General features: G+C 33.5%; 1 protein-coding gene across 2 annotated transcripts in view; it reads left to right on the top strand.

Moving 5' to 3' along the window:
- The window catches only part of USP8 (ubiquitin specific peptidase 8), a 105,434-nt gene that overhangs the window by 78,272 nt on the left and 4,876 nt on the right, over positions 1 to 22,286 (top strand). For both annotated transcript variants that reach the window (XM_031955180.1, XM_003755930.4), the window contains exons 9-17: positions 1,356 to 1,500; positions 4,295 to 4,518; positions 7,542 to 8,078; positions 14,234 to 14,320; positions 15,645 to 15,725; positions 16,143 to 16,405; positions 18,764 to 18,976; positions 20,846 to 21,056; positions 21,892 to 22,128. In XM_031955180.1, coding sequence (XP_031811040.1) covers positions 1,356 to 1,500; positions 4,295 to 4,518; positions 7,542 to 8,078; positions 14,234 to 14,320; positions 15,645 to 15,725; positions 16,143 to 16,405; positions 18,764 to 18,976; positions 20,846 to 21,056; positions 21,892 to 22,128 — 1,998 coding nt within the window. The remainder of the gene's footprint in view (positions 1 to 1,355; positions 1,501 to 4,294; positions 4,519 to 7,541; positions 8,079 to 14,233; positions 14,321 to 15,644; positions 15,726 to 16,142; positions 16,406 to 18,763; positions 18,977 to 20,845; positions 21,057 to 21,891; positions 22,129 to 22,286) is intronic.

A 22,286-nucleotide genomic window follows, 5' to 3' on the forward strand; every position in this document is an offset into this window, starting at 1 on the left:
TTTTCAATTCTTTTATAGTAGATAGGGTACTAGTAGTTGATCTGAATATGGACTGGCTACCTAAACTGTGATCTTTTAAAAAGAAAATGCATCTATAAGTTTGCACCAAAAGATATACAAAATTACCATGTTTTTAAATCATTTATTATAACATGTATTTTGTGGAAAATTTCTATTTAAAGATTTTTTTTTCATCATTACTATTCCTGTTCTTTCCATTACTTACTTTATTCTTGGGTTGTGTACCAACTAGATTTAGGGAGAAAAAATACAGTTATGTGTTTTCTATAATACCATTCCCCCGTAATGGTCTTCAACTTCCTGCTTTTTATTCAACTAAAAAGTTGCTAAGATCTCTTTTGTACTAAGATCTTGTTTTTTGGAGAGTTTCCAGTCATCCAGAGCAAAGGTTTCAGCAGAAGCCTGTTGAGTTACTTATGGACTGGCAGGGAACATGAAGAATCTTCAAAAATGAGTCCTGAATATAGGCTTCTAGAAGATTTCCTGTATATATTTTCCCTTATATTGTAAAATGTACAAAGTGATTAAAGAATGAACTCATATTCCAATAAAGCCTTTGCCTAAAGAGTTCAAAACATTCTTACTTTCTTTATGTAATTTTTTAAAATAACATCCCTTACAGAGGGAGCAACAAAAATATCCACTATATTTTATTGTGGGACAGAACATTTTATTTAAATATTGTGGCTTTAATATTCATTATTTGTCGGAGTCTTTTGTACAGATAGTAAATAGGGTTAGTTAGGTATCCGTGTGTTCGGTTTAGCTGAGTGATGTTGTTCTTTTTATAAGAGCCACAGGACTCACTTATGGAGAAGAGCTTTTGTGATTAATAATTCTAAACAGTAATGTGAAGATCACTAGCTACAGATTGTTAACTTTGTGATTAGTTTTCTTTATTTTGTCCTTTTCAAACCTAAAATCTCTCAACCCAAGAGAATTAAGGGAAATATTGGTATTTCTTCTCAGCCAAGTTTTTAGAAGTATCTTGGTTTCTCTAAGCAAATAGTTCACCTTTTGCATTCACTACAACTTTTGTTGAAGGCAAAGACCAGTTATGTTTTCTCTAGATAGAGTTTTAAGTATGAACATTGTCATTGATTATTGATAAGGGAAAAGTTAATCAGTGCTTTTAAATTTCTCTTTAAAGCAAACAATCCCTGTAATTTTCTCTCTTTGTTTTGACTTAATGCCACATTTTCAATTTATTGTACATGAAAAACATGAGTTGCAAATAAAGAAGTGTGGTTTAAAAAATTCAGCTGTATGGAATATTTTAAGATTCCATGAAATTGCTTCTATTTTTAAAGTAATATGTTTATTTTGTTTTGCAGTGGGAAAGTAAAACTATCCTAAAGAATGAACCTTTAGTTTTAGAAGGAGGTTATGAAAACTGGCTCCTTTGCTATCCCCAGTTTACAACAAATGCTAAGGTAACTCCACCTGCCTGTGGCAAGACTGAAGAAGTGTCTATCTCATGTACGTACTTTTCTTTAAAATTGAGTATGTTAAAATGTTTTGAAATCAATTGTTTACTTTTGAATAGCGCAAAGCTTAATTCTTGATTGTATTTTCATTTGCCATTTTAAATTAAAGTTTTTTTAATTAACATAATTTTTTTTTCCCCATATCCACCCCTCTGGGGAAAAAAAAGCAATTCATGTAACAAATAATGCATAGTTAAGCAAAATAGATTTTTTTCCATTGGCTGTGCCCAAAAAAGTATATGCTTCTTTCTATACTTGAGTCCATTAACTCTTTGTAAAGAGATAAAAAGCATACTTCATCTTGGTCCTTGGGAATCATGGATGGTCATAGTTGACCCAAGTTTTTATAGCTTTCAGAGTTTATTTTTACAGTGTGGCTATTTGCCATGTCTAAAAACTATGACCTATTCTTCGTATTCTTCATATTTCTTTAATATTAGTCCTCTGGAAGGACTTGCAATTAATCACTGCATTGATCAGAGTTCTTTAGCTCTTCAAAATTGCTTTTACAATATTAATGTTATAGTTATAAAATGGGTTTCCAGATTCTGTTCATTTTATTCCATATCATTTCGTAGAAATTTTCCTATGTTCCTCTCTGAATCTGTCTTTGATCATTTTAAAATCTCTTCCTTACTTTCTTTCCCTCTTTTCTTCTCTTCTTCCTTTCTCCCTCTGCCCCTAATTCAGAAACAAAAAAAAAAAAAAAATTAAAACGCAACTAAAAATATGATTACTTAAATAAAAATTCTTATGTTGCCATGTACAAAACATATGTCTTTATCCCGAGTCCATTACCTCTTGGTCAGGAGACAGGAAACATGTTTCATCATGACTCCCCTGTAATCATGACAGATCATTTCATTGATAGGTTTTAAGGCTTTAAGTGCTGTTTATCTTCATAGTGTTATTGTATATGTTATATAAATTATTCACTTGGTTCTGCTGTCCATTAGGTCATACAGGTCTTCCCAGATTTCTCTGAAACTGCCCCCTTCATCATAACTAGCCATACAGTAGAATTCCATTATAGTAATATACCATAATTTATTTAGGAATTCTCCCATTTGATAAGTAGTCTCTTAGTTTCTAGTTTTTAGTACCACAAAAAAAACTATTATAAATGTTTTTCATATAGAGAACCTCCTCCTTTGATACCTTGACACGCAAAGGTAGTCTTGGTATCCATAGGTCAAAGGAACTTTTGAAGCATATTTCCAAATTGCTTTCCAAAATGACTAGACCAATTAATAACTCCATCACCGGTGTCCATTTTTCCACACTCCCTCTAACATCTGTAATTTTCCTTTCGGGGGGATGGAGGGAGTGGGTCAGTTTGATCAGTATAAGATCCACCAGTATAAGCAGGATTGATTAGTTTTCATTTTTCCGAGTAGTAGTGATTTGGAGTATTTTTCCTATTATTATAGACAACTTGGTTTTATCCATTCTGAACTTCCTGATTATATTCTTTGATATATCAATTGGAGAATTGATGTTATCATTAGAAATTTAAATGGGTTCATTATATACTAAGAAAGTAAAATTTTTATCAAAGAAACTTGCCTCATAGATTTTTTTCCCCCACTTAACTGGTTTCCTTCTAATCTTACCTGTATTCAGGTTGTTTGTGCCAAACCTTTTTAATTTTATGTAATCAAAATTGTCCATCTTCTTTGATACTCTATATCTCTTATTTGATCATGAAATCTTCCTCTATCCACAGATGCAAAAAGAAATTTGGCAATTCTTTAATTTATCAATCGTGATCTTTTGTGACTAAATTATTTAGTCATTTGGAGCTTATTTTGGTATTTGGCATAAAATGTCATTTTTGCCTAATTTCTGCTAGACTATTATCCAATTTTCCCAATAGTTTTTGTCATATAGTAACTGGGGTATTTGCATTCTTCAAACACAAAGTTACTAAGTTTGTTTGTTTTAGATTACTAAATTAATCTGTACTAATCTGTTTTTTAATCAATACCAAATTGTTTGGAAAGTACTTATCTATTTATTAGTTTGAGATCTGGTTCTTTTGGACTTTTCCCCCCTTCCCATTAATTCCTTTAAGTTTTTTGACCTCCAAATGAGTTTATTTTTAAAAGTTACATAAATTAATTCTTTTATAGTTTGATTATTATGACACTGAATAAACTAATTTAGTTAGGATTGTCATCTTAATTATATTGACTCAATCTACCCATGAGCAATTAATATTTTTCCACCTTTTAGGTCTATATTTCTATAAACTGTTTTATATTCATATAACATATGAATAGAGACACACATAGTCTATGGGGGGTGGGGGGTGTTGATAGGTAGTCTCCAAAGTATTTTACACATTTTATAGTTTTAAAATTGAATTTCTCTCTTCCCGTCCTGCTGTTTTTTATTGGGATTAGACAGAAATGCTGATGATATATGTGGATTTTAATTTATAAACTACAACTTTGATGAAGTTGTTTCATTTAATTTTTAATAAACTCTCAGTCATTTTGTTTTTTCTTTGCCTGTGTTTAATTCCCTCTACTTTTTTCTTGCCTTTCCAACTAGCATTGCTAGTAGACTACCTAGTAGTAGTGGTGACAGTTAAAAATTCTGAATTTTCTCCCAATCTTATTGGAATGGTTTCTAGTTTGTATACATTGTTGACTTTGGTTTTAGATTGAGTGTGGTATTTAAATGAGGTATATACTTGCTTTTGCTTATGTTGTGTTTGGTAGATAGGAAAAAAAAGTTTTGTTTTTTTAATTAAATTCAGATTTTATTTTTGTGGTTTCTAGTGGATTTTACATATCCTTCACTAGAAGAACCAGTCCCTGCTCATCCTGTATCCCAGATACAACCTTCTCCTGTAACTGTTAATGAAAATGCAGAGTTGGGAAATAATCACGAGAGGATGGGATCACTGAGTACAGTAACTCCAGTTAGACCAATTGCTGTGGTTTCTAAATCTGATGGTTCATCTGTACCTAACCCAACATCTATTTTGAAAAATGTTCCTCAGGTATGTTCTTAATAATCTATTTAAGTCTGCTACTGTCTCGGTGACTGATAGGTATCCTTTCCTCTCATACAAAGTAAAACTGCTAAAGCAGTATGCAAAAGTAGATTGATTGATTTTTAGCTTTATATTTAAATTTAGATGGAATTCTTATAACTCAAATCCTTGAATACAAATGTTACTTCAATAAAATAACAAAGCTGTTAAACTAAGCTTCATCTGTTGATCCACTTAAATAAATAACAGCAGCAATGATGTTGGTACTTCTCTAGCACTTTAAGGATTTCAGCTTGTGATAATTTGATCTTCACAGTAATACTCAGGATGATGCTGAGGGAAAAAGTATTAAAGTTAGTGTTCAGTTACTTGCTTTCAACTCCTGGCTTTGCCATTTACTACCTATATGATGTTGGAAAAGACACTAATATTTTTTATTCCTCAGTTTCTTTGAGTATAAAATCAGGGAATTGGTTAGATATCGCTTCTGTCTCTGAATCTAAGGTTCTGTGATTCTCATTTTTCAGATAATGAAGTCATGGATACTGGTAAACGATAAGGAATGTCAGAGATGGAATTTGAATCCAGATCTTCCCAATTGCAATCCTAGCTCTTTCCTAACTATATAATGCAATAAAACTGAAGTTTTGGTTTTGGGTTTTGTTTTTTTTTTGTTCTTTGAATAATTGAGCATCTCTTGGAATTCATTCTAATTATACCTTTTTTGCTAGTATTTTCCTAAATACTGTTGCCAACAGAAATCTGCCATAATAGAGAGAGTTTATCTAAGGAAGTCTAGTGGCTTGAAAGCTGGTTTTGAAGCTAGGAGGACATGAATTTAACTCCTAATTCTGATATATTCTTTCTCTGTGGCCAACCCTGGACAATTCACTTAACTTTCTAGACACTAGTTACCACCTCCTCTAAGATGATGTTTCAGAGAAGTTGCTGATCTCCATTTGTAGCATGAGGTGCCTACATCAATGAAAGGACAATGTCTGTTCCTATATTGTTCACTTAATAATGTTTGCATAGAATAGACAAAGATTTCCTGTTGTTCATAATTGATTATGAAATATATGACTGTTAAGTTTTTCCCCAAAAAAATTCATCATGCAAAAAGCAAGTTTATTTTGGAAATTTTTAGTCTAAATCTTCTACTAACAAAAACAAACCAAAAAACAACCAAAAAAAAAACAAACAAACCCTGAAAGGTAATAGATCCCAGTATTTTTCCTCTATTCATTAGATGATTATTTTAAAAGATGAAAGTTAAAATTGATTCCCTCTTGGATTTCTCACCCAGTTTAAGGTTTTTTTTTTTTTTTTTTTTTTTTTAGTAGTAATGTTAACTATTCTTTTTCTTAAATATTGCTGACTTATATTTAAGGTTTTGTTTAGAGGACGTATAGTTTATTTAATAATAGTAAGAATATCTGGCTTTTTCATAGCCTTATAAGTTTTGCAAAACTCTTCATGTATATTATTTCACTTGCTACTATAACATTGTAAGGTATATGCCAGGGGTCTTCAAACTATGGCTCAAGGGCCAGGTGCAACAGCTGAGGACGTTTATCCCCCTCACCCAGGCTATGAAGTTTCTTTATTTAAAGGCCCACAAAACAAAGTTTTTGTTTTTATTATAGTCTGGCCCTCCAACAGTTTGAGGAACAGTGAACTGGCCCACTATTTAAAAAGTTTGAGGACCCCTGGTATGCTTTTATTATCCCCTTTTAGAGTAAACTGAGTATGACTCACCTGAGTTCACACAACTAGTAAGTAAATTGAAGCAAGATTTTAACTTGGGCTTTCCTGATACCAGTTGCAGAACTTGATCAAATATGGCAGTTTTCTTTTGTTAGAAATGAGAAGATCTGTTTCTTTATTATTTAGGATCTTTAGTCTTTATTGAGACAGGCCAAAAAAAAAAAAAAAGGGCATGTTAATAATAACATTTTTTAGCTTTTTATATATTAATTTGTTTATGTTTATTTCATCATCTGGTTTGAAAATAAGCTATTTTTTAAGCACCTAAACCCAAATTATTTTAACTCTGACCCTTTAGAGCAGGGATCCTCAAACTATAGCCCGCGGCCAGATGCGGCAGCTGAGGACGATTATCTCCCTCACCCAGGGATATGAAGTTTCTTTATTTAAAGGCCCACAAAATACAGTTTTTTGTTTTTACTATAGTCCGGCCCTCCAATAGTCTGAGGGACAGTGAACTGACCCCATATTTAAAAAGTTTGAGGACCCCTGCTTTGGTGTACCAACCTTTCTTGACTGAGGAATGTATAAAGAAAAAGAATTCTGTAAACAATACACAGCTGAGGTTGGAATGGACTACTTGTTGAGGAGGAGTTGCTTCTTCTTTTCTCTGTTTTGCATCTTTTGTAGTCTAGTGTAGCATCAGTATACTAATTAAAAAGTGACAAGAAACAAATACTACCCATTTTAAGCGTCTAAAGAATTTGGACAATTTACATGTAATTACTTCACTTGAATCCTTTGCAAAATAGCTTTTTTTTTTTTTTCTTCTTTTTTGCTGAGGCAGTTGAGGTTAAGTGACTTGCCTAGAGTCACACAGCTGGGAAGTGTTAAGTGTCTGAGGTCAGATTTGAACTCAGGTGCTCCTGACTTCAGGGCTGGTATTATAAACACTGTGACACCGAGCTGCCCCAAAGTAGCTCATTTAAAAACATTTTGTAGGATATTTAATGACTACGTGCTTTCCAGGTCTAAACTTTTTATTTTAGTCAGAAGACAGCTCTTATTCATACCTTATGTTAAATTAAAGGGCAGTGAGAGCTATGTTCTTAAACACTTTAGTAATATTTGAGGTTTCATTTAAATTTTTTCTAACTTTTTACAAAATCACTTGTCCCAGAGACACCTACAGATAATTTTTTTTTTTTTTTTTGCGAAACTACTTTTATTTTATGAAAATATCTGGTTTCAAGAACCAAAATTAAATTTCTTGAAATTTTGACACAGTATATATATGTTATCCTTTGTTTTTATTATTCCAGATTGATCGCAGTAAAAAGCCACCAACCAAATTGCCTGATGATCAAAGACTAAAATCTGAAGCAACAGAGCTTGATCATCAGCTTCCACAGAATGGGAAAGTTGTTCCTGATCGTTCTACAAAGCCAGTTTATGCCCCAGTGGTAGATACTTTAACAGAAGAAGAAAAGGTTCGTATTCATGCAGAAACTACTTTGCTGATCGAGAAGAGCAAACGAGAGAAGGAACTTCGAGAAAGGAGGCAAGAGGAACAGAAAGAAAAACTGAAGAGGGAAGAGCAGGAACAGAAAACCAGAGAAAACCTAGAGGCTGAGGAGAGAGAGGAGGGAGCTGGGCTACAACAGGAGGACGAGGGAAGTGACAAGAAGGAGGTGAAGGAGGTGGGAGGAGCAAAAGGGCCAACTAAAAGGGAGCGTGAAATGGCAGAATCTGCAAAGCCTTTGGAAGACCGAGAGAAAGGATGTCAGACACCAGAAATCCAGAGGAAGCTGGTAGCAGATATCTCCCACTCTGGACCAACAGATCCAGGCCCCAGCAAGGTGAGTAAGCTTGAAAAGCTCAGCACAGACTATCAGCTGAGCAACAGTAACCAAGTGAGCACTGGACCCTGAGTCCAACTGACTGGAGGCACGTTACTAGCTTTATGATCCTGGGCAGGCTTCTTTACTTCAGTCATACTGCTTCCCCATCTATAAAAATGGGGATGGTAACAGTATCTGCATCTCATGGCTGTTGTGAAGATCAATTGAGATAGTGCCATATAAATGTTGCTGCTCTATTTTCCAGAAGAAGATGGTGCTGTTGGCAGCCAATAATTTTTTCAGTATCTATTATGTGCCAGTAACTGTTAGGTCCTAAGTCTGCAACCAAAATGAAAGAATCCCTTTGCTCAAGGAGCTTATATTCTTTCTGGTTTGGGGAGGGGAAGGAAAGAAAGGGACAGGAACAAAGGCACGTAAAGATCAATAAATTCATTTAGGGAGAGATCTTTAGGGAAGGCCCCAATTTTTTTCCCCAATTATATTTTATTTTTCTATACATAGTTTTCAACATTATTTTTCTAAGACTTTGCATCCAAATTTTTCTCACTTCCTCTCTCATCTCTCCCCTCCCCAAGACAGCAAGTAATCTGGTATAGGTTAAATATATGCAGTCAGTCTAAATATATTTCCATATTTATCATGTTGAGCAAGAAAAATCATGAGAAAGAAAAAACAACAGCCAAGAAAAAAGGTAAAAATGCTATGTTTCTATACGCATTCAGTCTTCATAGTTCCCTCTGGATATGAATGGCATTTTCTATAAAGGCCCCATATTTGAAGTGCCACTTTTGCCAAACTTTGAAAGGAGCAAAATATGAGGAACAGCATGAAAATGGTGGATATTATATATAGATAAGAGCAAGTAAATAGTCTAGGAGTACCGGAAAGGAGAATAAGATGTAATAATTCTTTGACAGATTGTAGAAGGCTTTCAGTGTTATATGGGGAGTTTGTAATTTTTCCTAAAGGCAGTAGGAACTCTTGGTATTTTTTTAATAGAGGGTTGAGGAGATATAGTAATAGCTGTGCTTCAAGAATATCATTGTGTGTATGACGTTTTGAAGCAGAGAGATTTAATGCAGGGGGATCAGTTGGCATCTTTTACCTTCAATTTGAGGCTGTTACAATAGACCAAGCAAAAAATTATTAAGGCCTGAACTGTCATGATGGCTGTAGCTGTTAACAAGCATTTATTAAATACCAGATACTGTACTAGATATTGAGGATACAAAAAAAGACCCACCACAAGGCACCCCAAAACACAGTTTTCACTGTCAAGAAGTTTAGAATCTACTGGAAGTGAAAAGAAAGGGTAAGTTATGTTGTAAAGGCAAAATTTGACAGGACTTGACAGTTAATTAAGATTGGTAGGGCAAGGTGAGGCAGAATGAAGATTAAGAATAACTTAAAGATTTTGGACCTTATTGGAAAGACATTCATGTTGCTTTCTTGCTCTTTTTCTTTGGAATTTTTTTGTGGCTGCCTTCTGTACCAAACCTCTGTCCATAACTTTTCAAGTACTCTATCAGATATAATTCCTTAAATCTATTCATCACTTCTACTTTCTATTCATAATTCATATTAATTTTAATTTTGCAATAAGAAGCTCATGATCTGAGCCATAGCCAGCTCCAGCTTGTTTTAACTAACTATATAAAGCAGGGGTCCTCAAACTTCTTAAATAGGGGGCCAGTTCACTGTCCCTCAGACTGTTGGAGGGCCAGACTATAGTAAAAACAAAAACTTTGTTTTGTGGGCCTTTAAATAAAGAAACTTCATAGCCCTGGGTGAGGGGGATAATCGTCCTCAGCTGCCGCATCTGGCCCATAGGCCATAGTTTGAGGACCCCTGATATAAAGCTTCTCTACCTTTGATTTCAAAGTACATAAATAGTTAGATTTTGATATTGATCACCTGGTAATGTCCATGCACAGAGTCACTTTTATTTCCTTCTTTTTGGGGTGTTATTTCTAGGAAATCTAGAAAACATTTTAAGTTGAAGCATAGAATTGTGTCATTGTGATGTTGGATGGTTTTCCTTAGATTCAAACAGATCTCATTCTCTCGTTTTTTGAGATTATTCCTCAGTACTACTTTTCTCATTTTATTGACTATAAGGGCTATTCCCTTTCTTCTGTTTCTTTTTTTTCACTTACATGTAAAAAGTTATCAACATTCATTTTTTTAAATGTTGAGTTTCAAATTCTCTCCCTCTTTTCCTTCGTTTTCTCCTTTCAGAAACAGTTAGCAGTTTTATATAGGATATATATAAAATTAGGTAAAATATGTTTTCAGTATTAGATATTTTGTGGAAGAAAACATGAAGTCTTTCTCCCCCAAAAGTGAAAAATCCTATGCTTCAGTATGCATTAAGATTCCATCAGTTTCTTTAACTGAAGATGAGTAGTATTTTTCATTATACGTCCTTTGGGATTGTCTTGGATCATTTTATTGCTTTTCATTCACAATTGTTTATTGTACAATATTGTTACTGTACATTGTTCTTATTCTATTCATTTCACTCTTCTATCATCTTGCTCATCATTTCTTATAGGAAAATAGTATTCCATTACAAACATAAGACACAACTGCTTCAACCATTCCCTAATTAGTGAATGTCCCCTCAGTTTCTAATTCTTTGCCACTACAAAAAGAGCTGCTGTGAATATTTTTGTATAAATAATTCCTCTTCCCTTTTAAAAAAAAAATTTCTTTGAAAGAAAAACCTAGTAATAGTTTTGTTAGATCAAAGGATATGCAATTTTTATAGCTTTTGAGCGGAGTTCCAAATTGGTCTTCACAGTGGTTGGATTACAGTTCCACCAACAGTGTACCCCAATTTTCCCACATTGCCTCCAACATTTGCCATTTTCCTTTTTTTTTTTTTTTTTTTTTTTTTTTTTTTTTTTTTTTTTTTTTGGTCACATTAGCCAATCTGTTAGGTAGTATCTCAAAGTTGTTTTAGTTTGTATTTTTCTAGTCAGTGATTATTTAGAGCATTTTTTTCATATGGCTGTAGATAGTTTTCATTTCTTTGCTTGTTCATATTCTTTGGTCATTGGGGAAAAAACTTCTATTTTTATAAATTTAACTCAGTTCTCTCTATATTTGAGAAATAAGGCCTTTATCAGAGCCTTCATCAAAGAGATACTTGGTATAAAATTTTTTCCCCAGATTTTTACCTTCTAATCTTAGCTTCATTAGTTTTGTTTGTGTAAAAACCTTCTTAATTTAATCAGAATTATCCATTTTACATCTTGTAATGTTCTGTTTCTTGTTTGATTCTAAATTCTTCCCTTATCCAATAGATTTATTTGATAGGTAAACTATCCTTTGCTCCCCACATTTCTTTATTGAATCACCTTTTATATCTAAATTATGTATCCATTTTGACCTTATCTTGGTATATGGTATGAGATGATATTGGCATGTACTTAGTTTCTGGCATACTTTTTTCCAGTTTTCCCAGGAGATTTTGTCAAATTGTGAGTTCTTGTACTGAAAGCTTGGATCTTTGGGTTTATCAAATGCTAAATGATAATTAGTCATTCACTGTTTTGTATTGTGTACCTAATCTATTCCATTAATCCACTACTTTATGTTTTAGTCAGTACCAGATAGTTTTGATGATTACCACTTTATAATACAGTTTGAAATATGGTCCAGCTAAGTCATGTTCCTTCACTTTTTTTCCAGTGATTTCCCCTTGATTTTCTTGACAACTTTTTGTTCTTCCAGATTAATGGTTATTATTTTTTTTAGCTCTGTAATTTTTTGGCAATTTGCTATAGCATCCAGTATAAGTGGATTAATTTAGTTAGTATTGTCATTTTTATTGTATTGACTCATTTTACCCATGAACAATTAATATTTCAGTTGTTTAGATCTGACTTTATTTGTGTGAAAAATTACTTCATTTCTTTTAATGGATTCCTGCCTACACTAGTATTTGTAGTGGTCACCTAAACTAATTTTATTCATTCCTATCCATTTAAGTTCTCTGACTCCAAAGATATCAGTGTTTAATCTTTCCATCTCTTATTGGACTACATTCATTTTACCTTGGATAATAGATCTTACATTCCAAGTTCCTGTGTAATATTGATCTTTAGAATATTGAACTTTTCTTTTGCCACCAAATGCATCCACAGCACAGCTTCCTTTCAGCTTTGGCTAGCCATTAGTACTGGATCTGTGTTTGTTTTACATTCTTCCCCAGCAGCTCACTGGACCTCTTCCAGTCTGAGGGGCTCATATTTCACTGTCATTTCTCTTTTATCATTTTAGTATTGTCCTTGGGATTTTCTTGACAAAGATAATGGCATAATTTGCCATTTTCTTCTCCAGTGGATCACTAGAGTTTATCAAGAATTCTCCACTATGACCTATTCATCTTGGGTAACCCTCCATAGAGTAGTTTGTCATTTTGTTGAACTTGTAAAACTCTTTACCATAATAACACAGTGATTATCATACCTTAGAAAAATTGTATGAATTGCTGAAATTAAGTGACTTGCCCAAATTCTCATTTAACTATATGTGTTAGAGGCATTATTTGAACCCAGGACTTCTTGACTTCCTATCTCTTCTTAACTATTTCACCTTGATGAAACTATAGTCAAGATTCAATAAGATATATTTGTAGCAAACCCTATCTGCATGGTTGTATAATTTCTGTAGCAGCCTGGAGTAAGAATGCAGGAAGCATACGGCAGGAATGATTTAGGTTTGGGGTTTAGCAAGCCATAACTTTTCTTAGGACAAAGAGGCAAGAAATTCAAGAATTAAGAATAGTAGAAAGTTGGACAGGTTAACTGTTATGTCAAGACTGAGAAGGGAAGAAAGTTAGGGCAGGGCATGGAATGCTAAAAGAGACTGGAAATGACTCCCCTGCCTTTCTAGCACATTAGTAAATCCTGTTTTTCTTCACAATCTACCAGAAGGCCAGGAACTTCAGTAACCTAATGGAAAGGGCCATAATTTAAAGCTCAACTTAACCTTGCACATGTTTGCCCAGGTAGACCATTCTATCAGCTTCAGTGGAGCCCATTCTGCTGATCAGCAGGGTTCAAAAGATTTTAGAAGAGTAAAAACGCAGGGAAAGATGTAATGATAAGAGATTTTAAAGCCTGTCAGAATCTTGTTGAGATTATTTTTGTATGATTGCAAATTAGATAAAGAACAACTTTGAAAAATATTACCGATAGCAAATCAAGATTTGCACTTGAAAACCTTAGTGAATGAAAAGAGACAAAAATTTTAAAAAAAGGAAGCCTTGAACTAAAAACCATAGGATCCAATTGTCATTTAGTATAAGAGGAAAGTTTGGGCTCTTTGTGCTTCTGATCCTGACTCATCAAGAATAAATAGACAAATTCTTTGCCATTTAAAAATTTAATGAAATATGAATAATGAATTGCATTAAAAATGATTAAATTGTTTTTTATTTGGCCCTTAAAAAAGGCTTCATATACTTGGAAAATTTCACTTATGTGGAAAAAGTCATTTCCTAATCCTGCTAGAGAAATAAAGCATTGCTGTAGAAAATTTTAAATGAGATGAGAGCAGTTAAGTAAGTAGGTTTTGAGAGAAACCAGTACCATGAAAATGTATAATGTTCAATCCTACTAGTTTTTAAATATTTGAAATTTAGGGTTGGAGCATATTCATCTGAGCAAGATACTCATTCTGGCTTGTTACACCAGTAAAAGGAAATTACAGATCCATTAAAATATTTTAAATAATTCCCTCTGAAAAATATGACAGCTTAATCCAGTTGAATTAGTTATCTCATAATGATTGTCCTTAAGAATTTGAAAATCACACGAGATTTTCAGAAAAAAGTGTTCAAGTGATAGTAAGTTTTGGTGCCTGTATCTGTTGGCATTCACTGGTCAAAATCGTTTCATTTTGACTTTTGTCCTTATATTTAGAGCCCTATGAAACCATAAAGAGATTCATATGTATTTGAGTTGATAGGGCTTCCATGGTTCTGACAATTAAATCCTAGTGCTATTTGTAGTTTTCTTATAATTTAAAAAAAAAATGTTTGAAGTATGATTGATGTGTAGGTACTTTTCAATAAAATGAAGCTATATAGTAGAAAAACATGATTTTTTTTTTTAACTTCTAAAATTTTAACTTCTTTCCAGCCTATTAAAACTAAAGGACAACCAGAAATTGGAGTTCCAAAGGCAGGAACTTTTAGTGAAAGTACTGAAGATAATGAAAGACCTAAAGTAAGTAGTTTTTGGAAAGAAGTGCAAAGAACTACAGATCTGTAGCACTAAAAGTATTGATTGTTTTAAGCCATTTCTTTTGATTTTTAAGCTTGCTAGGAGAAAGCTATTTCATGTTTTACGCTACTATGTTGCAAAATGATGTTTTCAGCCTTCTACTGAAAGTATTTTGTATAATTTCTTAGAGGTAACAAGTATCTTGTTAATTTATTAGTAGTTAAGTTGTTCAATACTAGATGATGACCAGTCCTGATGGATCAGGCCATCCTCAGCAACGAGATCAACCAAATCATTTCTAATGGAGCAGTAATGAACTGAACTAGCTATACCCAGAAAAAGAACTCTGGGAGATGACTAAAAACCATTACATTGAATTCCCAATCCCTATATTTATGCACACCTGCATCTTTGATTTCCTTCACAAGCTAATTGTACAATAATTCAGAGTCTGATTCTTTTTGTACAGCAAAATAATGTTTTGGTCATGTATACTTATTGTGTATCTAAGTTATATGTTAATATATTTAACATCTACTGGTCATCCTGCCATTTAGGGGAGGGGGTGGGGGGGGGTAAGAGGTGAAAAATTGGAACAAGAGGTTTGGCAATTGTTAATGCTGTAAAGTTACCCATGTATATATCCTGTAAATTAAAGGCTATTAAATAAATAAAAAATAAATAAATAAATTAAAAAAAAAAAGTAGTTAAGTTGTTTTTTAAATTAACTTTTAGCCCTTTGTATAAGGTTTTTTTCTTTGTGATTTATGCCTAGGTTTTTTATTTTAAAAGTTCTTTTTCTAGCATGAGACTTTTATTGACTATATTTGTATGTTATACTTGGTTTATTAGAGAGTATACAGTAATTGAGAAAATGGGTTATTATAAACACTACTTATGTGAGGTTTCTTTGTTTTCAGAAGGACAAGGAAGAGAATATAGAAAGTTATAATGAAGGGGATAGGGATATACTATATTTAAAGAATATTGAGAATAGAAAGATTACTTTAAAAGAAGGCTTAGCAACAGGTCTCCTGTAATTCATTGGCAATCTGCTCATTGAAATCTAAAACCTTTCTGATTAATTTCCAACTAGTTCCAGCTACTTTACCACCCATATTCTCATAGTTTTACACTGTCAAAACCCCCTTTCTTCCAGCTAGACAGAGATTGTAATATTTAAGAAAAAGAAAATTTTCCTATCAGGAAGTCTAAAAACTTAGTTCTTAAAAAGTATTAATGACAGAAGCCAGAAAGTACTGTATTAACTATTTGCTTGTGTTGCAATTTGTATTTTTATATACATTGTTTCTTTTTCTTCATTTAGTCTCAGCGAGAGCCTTTAACAAGAGCTCGAAGTGAAGAAATGGGAAGGATAGTACCAGGATTGCCTTCAGGTTGGGCCAAGGTAAAAGTTAAATTAACCACAAAGAAAAATAAAAAGATTACTATGTATCAAGTAGTAATTTTTTTTTTGTATCTATTCTCTATGAATTAATGTAGTATTTCCAAATGTTTAGGTAGAGTTAGTCCTTTTTTCCCCAAATAAAAAGATCATATTTAACTTCACAACTGTCTTTCCATACAACATGAAAGATCTATTGGGCTACATGGACTTTTCGGCTGTTTGGCATTACAAAAAATTTATGATCCAAAAAGCCTGAATATCCTGTGCTTAAAGTGTTATTTAGTTAGTTATTAAAGTTCTGTAGTTGTAAAACCTAGATAGATTATTCAAAGCCAGAAGTATTTCTAATGATGAAATATAATTATATAATGGTAGTTTGGCTTGTTTGACCTTTTTTTTTTTTCCTTTCCATCTAAGTTCCTTGACCCAATCACTGGAACCTTTCGTTATTACCATTCACCCACCAATAGTGTTCATATGTATCCACCGGAAATGGCTCCTTCTTCTGCTCCTACTTCTACTCCTCCAACTCATAAAGCCAAACCACAGGCTTCTGCTGAGCGGGATAGGGAACCTTCCAAACTGAAGCGCTCCTACTCCTCTCCAGATATAACCCAAGCCATTCAGGAAGAAGAAAAGAAGAAGCCTACAATAACTCCAGCAATCAATCGGGAGAACAAGTAAGCCTATTCATTTACCCAAAACTGGAATAATCATTAGATTTTATGGCAGTGGTTGTCAAGTCCAATGTTTTCACTTGAGTGGCATCAAAAGTTTTTGTTATGCATTCCATTTACGATGAAATATATTTGAATGGAAAAAATGGTGCTAGTCTTGATGACACTATTGAGCACTGTGATGTAAATTTTTCTTACTAGAAAGAATCATCATTATCATTATTCTTAACATTAATGTAGGCTAAGTTCTAACAAGCAAACTTTGGTTCCCAGGTCACATATTAAGAAAAGTGTTTTAGAGTTTTTATCCTCTATTGTGTTTTTACTTTGAGAATCAGCATTTAGCAGTTTTCCCAGAGTACAATGTGAAATTCTTTTTAAAAATATTTTTAATATATTTTTATTAATTGCATCAAATATTTCCCAAATATATGTAAAATTTTTAATATTTATATTATCTTATTTGAATCATTTTTTCTTCTTCCTGCTCCCTTCCTTGAGAAGGCAAGCAATTTTATATTGATTATACATATGAAGTCATCCAAAACATATTTCCGTATTAGCCATATTGCAAAAGACCAAAAAAAAAAAAAGTTTTAAAAGTATGCTTTAATTTAAATTCATTAGTTCTCTCTCTGAAAATGGATAACATTTTTCCATCATAAACACTTTAGAATTATTTTGGATGATTGTATTGCTGAAAAGAAGTCATTCACAGTTCATCATTGTACAATATTGCTATTACTGTGTACAATCTTCTCCTTGTTCTATCCATTTTACTTTGCATGAATTCATATAAGTCCAGTTTTTTCTGAAGTCATCCTGCTCATTATTTTTTTCCCCCAATTACATATAAAGATAGTTTTCATCATTCATTATTGTGAGATTTTTGAGTTGCAATTTTCTTTTCTTCCTCCTTCCCCAAGACAGCAAGGAATCTGAAATAGGTTATACATATACAGTCATTTAAAAAAAAAATTTTTTTTTTAAGATTTATTATAGCTTTTTATTTACAAAACATATGCATGGGTAATCTTTCAACATTTATCCCTGCAAAACTTTCTGTTCCAAATTTTCCCCTCCTTCCTCCCACCCCTTCTGATGGCAGGTAGTCCAATATGTGTTAAAATATATTAAATCCAACGTATGCAGTCATTTTAAACATTTCCATATTAGTAATGTTGGTAAAGAAAAATTGGGACAAAAGGGGAAAACCATGAAAGGAAAAAAAAGCTTACACAGCTAAAAAAAAATATTTTGAAAAAAACTATGCTTCAGTCTGCATTCAGTCTCCATAGTTCTCTCTCTGGATGTGGATGGCATCCAGAAGTGCATTAACAATTGTCTTGGATTACTGTATTGCTGAGAAGAACAAAGTGTCATAGTTGATCATCATATAATCTTGCTGTTACTGTTCTTGTAGTTCTACTCACTTCACTCAGCATTAGTTCATGTAAGTTTTCCAGGCTTTTCTGAAATCAGCCTGCTCATTATTTCCTTTAGGACAATAATATTCCATTATATTCATTTGCCATAACGGACTTTCCCTTAATTTCCAATTCTTTGCCTCCAGAGGAAGAGTTCATAAAAAATATTTTTGTACAAATAAATCCTTTTCTCTTTTCTTTGATTTTTTTTTTGGGGGGGGGGGATACAATCTAAAACTGGTATTGTTGGATCAAAAGATTTATGCCTTATTTTATAGACCTTTGGGTATTGGTCCAAATTGTTCTCCAGAATGTTTGGACTAGTTTACAACTTTTTACTAACAGTATATTAGTGTCCTAATTTTTCCACATCCTTTCCTTTTTGGTACAATGTAAATTCTCGTTTTCTTATTACCTAGCTTTCAACAGAACTCTTCTTAAATGATATTAAGAGGTGCCAGTAATAGTATTGGTAGGATAGCTTATTTCCCTTGGTCTTTCTTAGATAGTTAATACTGGAACAAAATTCTTCAAGTGGCATTCAGCTTTCTTTCTAGGGCTAGAGGATCTTGAAGGCAAACTCCCAATATTGGAACTATTCTATCTCATCTCTTGAGTACATTGCTCTTCCTGAAAGTCCTCACAGGTTTTTTGATACTAGTAATCCCAGATTGCAATTTGAGGTTATCCTGTTGTGGGAAAAGTGACGGTCCTAGAACACAATTAGATGCAGAGAAGTCAAATATCTGACTCCTCATGCCTCATGGTGGGTGTCTTTTTCTTTTGTAACTGTTTAATCCACTGCTCAGATTGCCCATAGGTTGCCAAATTCATTGCCGTTTGAATCATCATTGAATTTACATTAGACTTATCATGACACCTGAATTTACTTACAGATTTACATAATTTCAATGACCTTAACTTTTCTTTATAGGCCAGCATGCTATCCCAAAGCTGAAATCTCAAGGCTCTCTGCCTCTCAGATTCGTAATCTCAATCCTGTGTTTGGAGGATCAGGGCCAGCTCTCACTGGACTTCGAAATTTAGGGAACACTTGTTATATGAATTCAATATTACAGTGCCTATGTAATGCTCCTCATTTGGCTGATTATTTCAACAGGAATTTTTATCAGGATGACATTAACAGGTAAAGAATACTGAAACAATTTTTCTTTTATTCTGTTCTGGAATGAAATTATTTTGTTGGTTGTTAAGTTTGTAAGGTATTCTATTACTTTACACAAATGGAACCAAATTTCATATAGATCTAGATGTCATGTTAGAGAACATTCTTCTTTAAATAAAAAAAAAAATAGAAAAACCTCTGACTTTTGAAAAAAGAGTTTAAAAATGTATTATGAACTTTCATTTTTTTCTCTTTTGAAAGAGGATTAGAAATGTGGAAGATGAGCAGAAGTAGAGGAATATGGAAGAGAGGAAGAGTTTGGCCAAGCGCAGTAGGGGGCCTGTCTCTTATCCATCAGGCAGGTAGAAGGAGAATTAGGCCTAAATTATGCAAAGCTAATTATAAAGTTTGGCACAAAATTCAAGTCTGTCAGATTGGGGGTAAAGTTAAGTTTTTGCTTTAAATTTTTTCTTTTGTTCTAAAAATCATCTGTATTGAAGTTGACAACTTGTTTAGATGTTTCAGTACTAGGCTTTTTTTTTTTTTTCTCAGATGGAAATTAGGGCACAAATCTAGAGTTGAAAGAGCCTGTAGGCATTGCTGGGTTCAGTTGTATTATTTTTAAAGATGAGAAAACCAAAGCCCACAGAAATGACCACCCAGACGTTTGTCCATGGGGAATTGGGATTTGAACCCAGGTCCTCTGAATGAGATGTTTTCCACCTCCATTATATCACAGATGTCTTTGATCAAATTCCTCCTCTGCCCAAAATCTTCTAGTCAGTCAGTCAGTGAACATTTATTCAGTAGCTCCTTTGTGCCAGGCACTATTCTAAATGTTGGGGATATAAAAAGAAGCAAAAGACAGTCCCTGTCCTCAGAGATCTCCCAGCCTAAGGAGGGAATCAGCAAGGAAACCAATTTGTACAACCTATTTCTATATAAGATAGCAGGGAATGGTGCTAGCATCCAGAAGGGTTGGGAGAGGCTTCCTTTGATTGTGACTTAAAAACCAGGAAAGGCAATAGGTGGAGAGGAGAAAGTAGAGTATTCCAAAGGTGAGGGATGGACAGATAGAGAGTCTTGTTCATGAATGCTGATATCATGAATCAGATATACCTGGCAGTGGGGGAAAGCTCTCTGCTGCTGCCTCAGAAGTAAAATCTGAATTTGTTTACATGGCATCCACAGCCCTCTGCATTCAAAGCTGACCTGCCTATCTGACTCAGTCTCCTATTTTTCTTCATGTTGTCATGTCCTATTAGAGCAGGGATCCTGAAACTTTTTAAATAGGGGGCCAGTTCACTGTCCCTCAGACTGTTGGAGGGCCAAATTATAGTAAAAACAAAAACTTTGTTTTGTGGACCTTTAAATAAAAAAACTTCATAGCCCTGGGTGAGGAGGATAAATGTCCTCAGCTGTTGTATCTGGCCCGTGGGCAGTAGTTTGAGGGACCCCTGTGTTCTAGTATTAAGGTATAAATTCCCCCTTACCCAGAGAACTCTGTGGTCCCCAGAGCAAAGCGCAAGGCCTGGAGTCACAAAGACCTGAGTGCAAACCCATCCTCAGACAGTCAATAACTGTAAATTTGGGCAAGCCACCTAACCTCTGTTTGCCTCCATTTTCTTATCCTTAAATAGTTCTAATAATAGCACCTAACACCCAGGGTTGTTGGTGAGGATTAGTGAGGAAAATATTGTAAAATTTCTAGCATAGTGATTGATATGTAATCTGTACTATATAAATATTTTTTTATTTTTATCTGCATAGTAAATACTTTAAAAATATTTTACTAAATTTATTTAAAATACTTGAATCATTTGATATTTGTAACATCTTTTTACTCCTGTGTATTCTTTGTTACTTATAATTTTTATTTTGTTTGCAAAGGTCAAATTTATTAGGGCATAAAGGGGAAGTGGCTGAGGAGTTTGGGATAATTATGAAGGCTCTGTGGACAGGACAATATAGATATATCAGTCCAAAGGATTTTAAAATCACAATTGGAAAGATCAATGACCAGTTCTCAGGATACAGCCAGCAAGACTCACAAGAGTTGCTTCTGTTCCTAATGGACGGACTCCATGAAGACTTGAATAAAGTAAGGAGTTTTACTTTTGAATGTTGCAAAGTGCTTATTGGCATTACTCACTCCCTATACTAATGAAATGGCAAGTCGGAGGAAAAACAACTGTAGGCCTATATGTACACACCATATCAATGTTTAGATGTATATTTTTAAATCCTGAATGCAGAAAATTTTCACTAAAATCTTGATCATATTTGACTGTGAACTGCCCTCATTTACTTTTCCCCCAAAGCAGTTACATTCCATGTCTCCTAAAGTACTTGTGTTCAGATTTGTTTTTCTGACTTTATATTACATTGTATTATCTGTTGCCATATAATTGAGTCCTTTATACTATATATAAATTTGGATGTTATGACCTAAGAATGAAACTTGTCAGTTTCACACAGAATCTCCATCATCATCATCATCATCATCATCATCTTTAAAACAACAAACCAACAACTTTCATCCAGTTGTTTGATGGAAGAGTTCTCTTCACAAATCAGGCATTTTAGATTTAGTAGGAAAAACCATGTAACAGTTGTTTGTCAAAGCTATAATCTAAATGTGAATTTTAAATAATGAGGACAGGCCAGTATTTTTGACTATTAGATTATAAAATTGGAGGTATCCTTGGAGAGAATATGTCCAATGTTGTCATTTCAGATAGTGAGGAATTAGCTTTTTGCTGAGTGTTTTTCATATCCCTTCATTTAGTGTCAGCATCTTCTGTCACCTGAGAGAGGAAAGCAAGAGTCTTTGAGAACTCATCAGTGTTGTTGAGTAGCATTTATAAGTCTTCAATCTACATGTTCAAGTAACGAGCATTCTTAGGTTAATAAGAATTTAAATATTTCATTTCTAGGCTGATAACCGAAAGAGGCATAAAGAGGAAAATAATGATCATCTTGATGATTTCAAAGCAGCTGAACATGCCTGGCAGAAGCACAAGCAGCTCAATGAGTCAATTATCGTTGCACTTTTTCAGGGCCAGTTCAAATCCACAGTACAGTGCCTCACCTGTCACAAAAAATCTAGGACATTTGAGGCTTTTATGTATTTGTCTTTACCACTAGCATCCACAAGTAAATGTACATTACAGGTAAGCCTCAGATTAAAAGATAACATTAACTAAAATGCTAGTTGTATATATTTTAAAATCTCATGAAATTCTGAGGAAACTGCTTAAAAGCACAGAAAGAGTGTTATATATTTGAAATTTACTGCTAAAAAGGTTTTTTATTTTACATAGACCTTCAG

This window comes from Sarcophilus harrisii, chromosome 2 (assembly GCF_902635505.1).
Source record: "Sarcophilus harrisii chromosome 2, mSarHar1.11, whole genome shotgun sequence".
In the NCBI taxonomy this organism is placed as follows: Eukaryota; Metazoa; Chordata; class Mammalia; order Dasyuromorphia; family Dasyuridae; genus Sarcophilus; species Sarcophilus harrisii.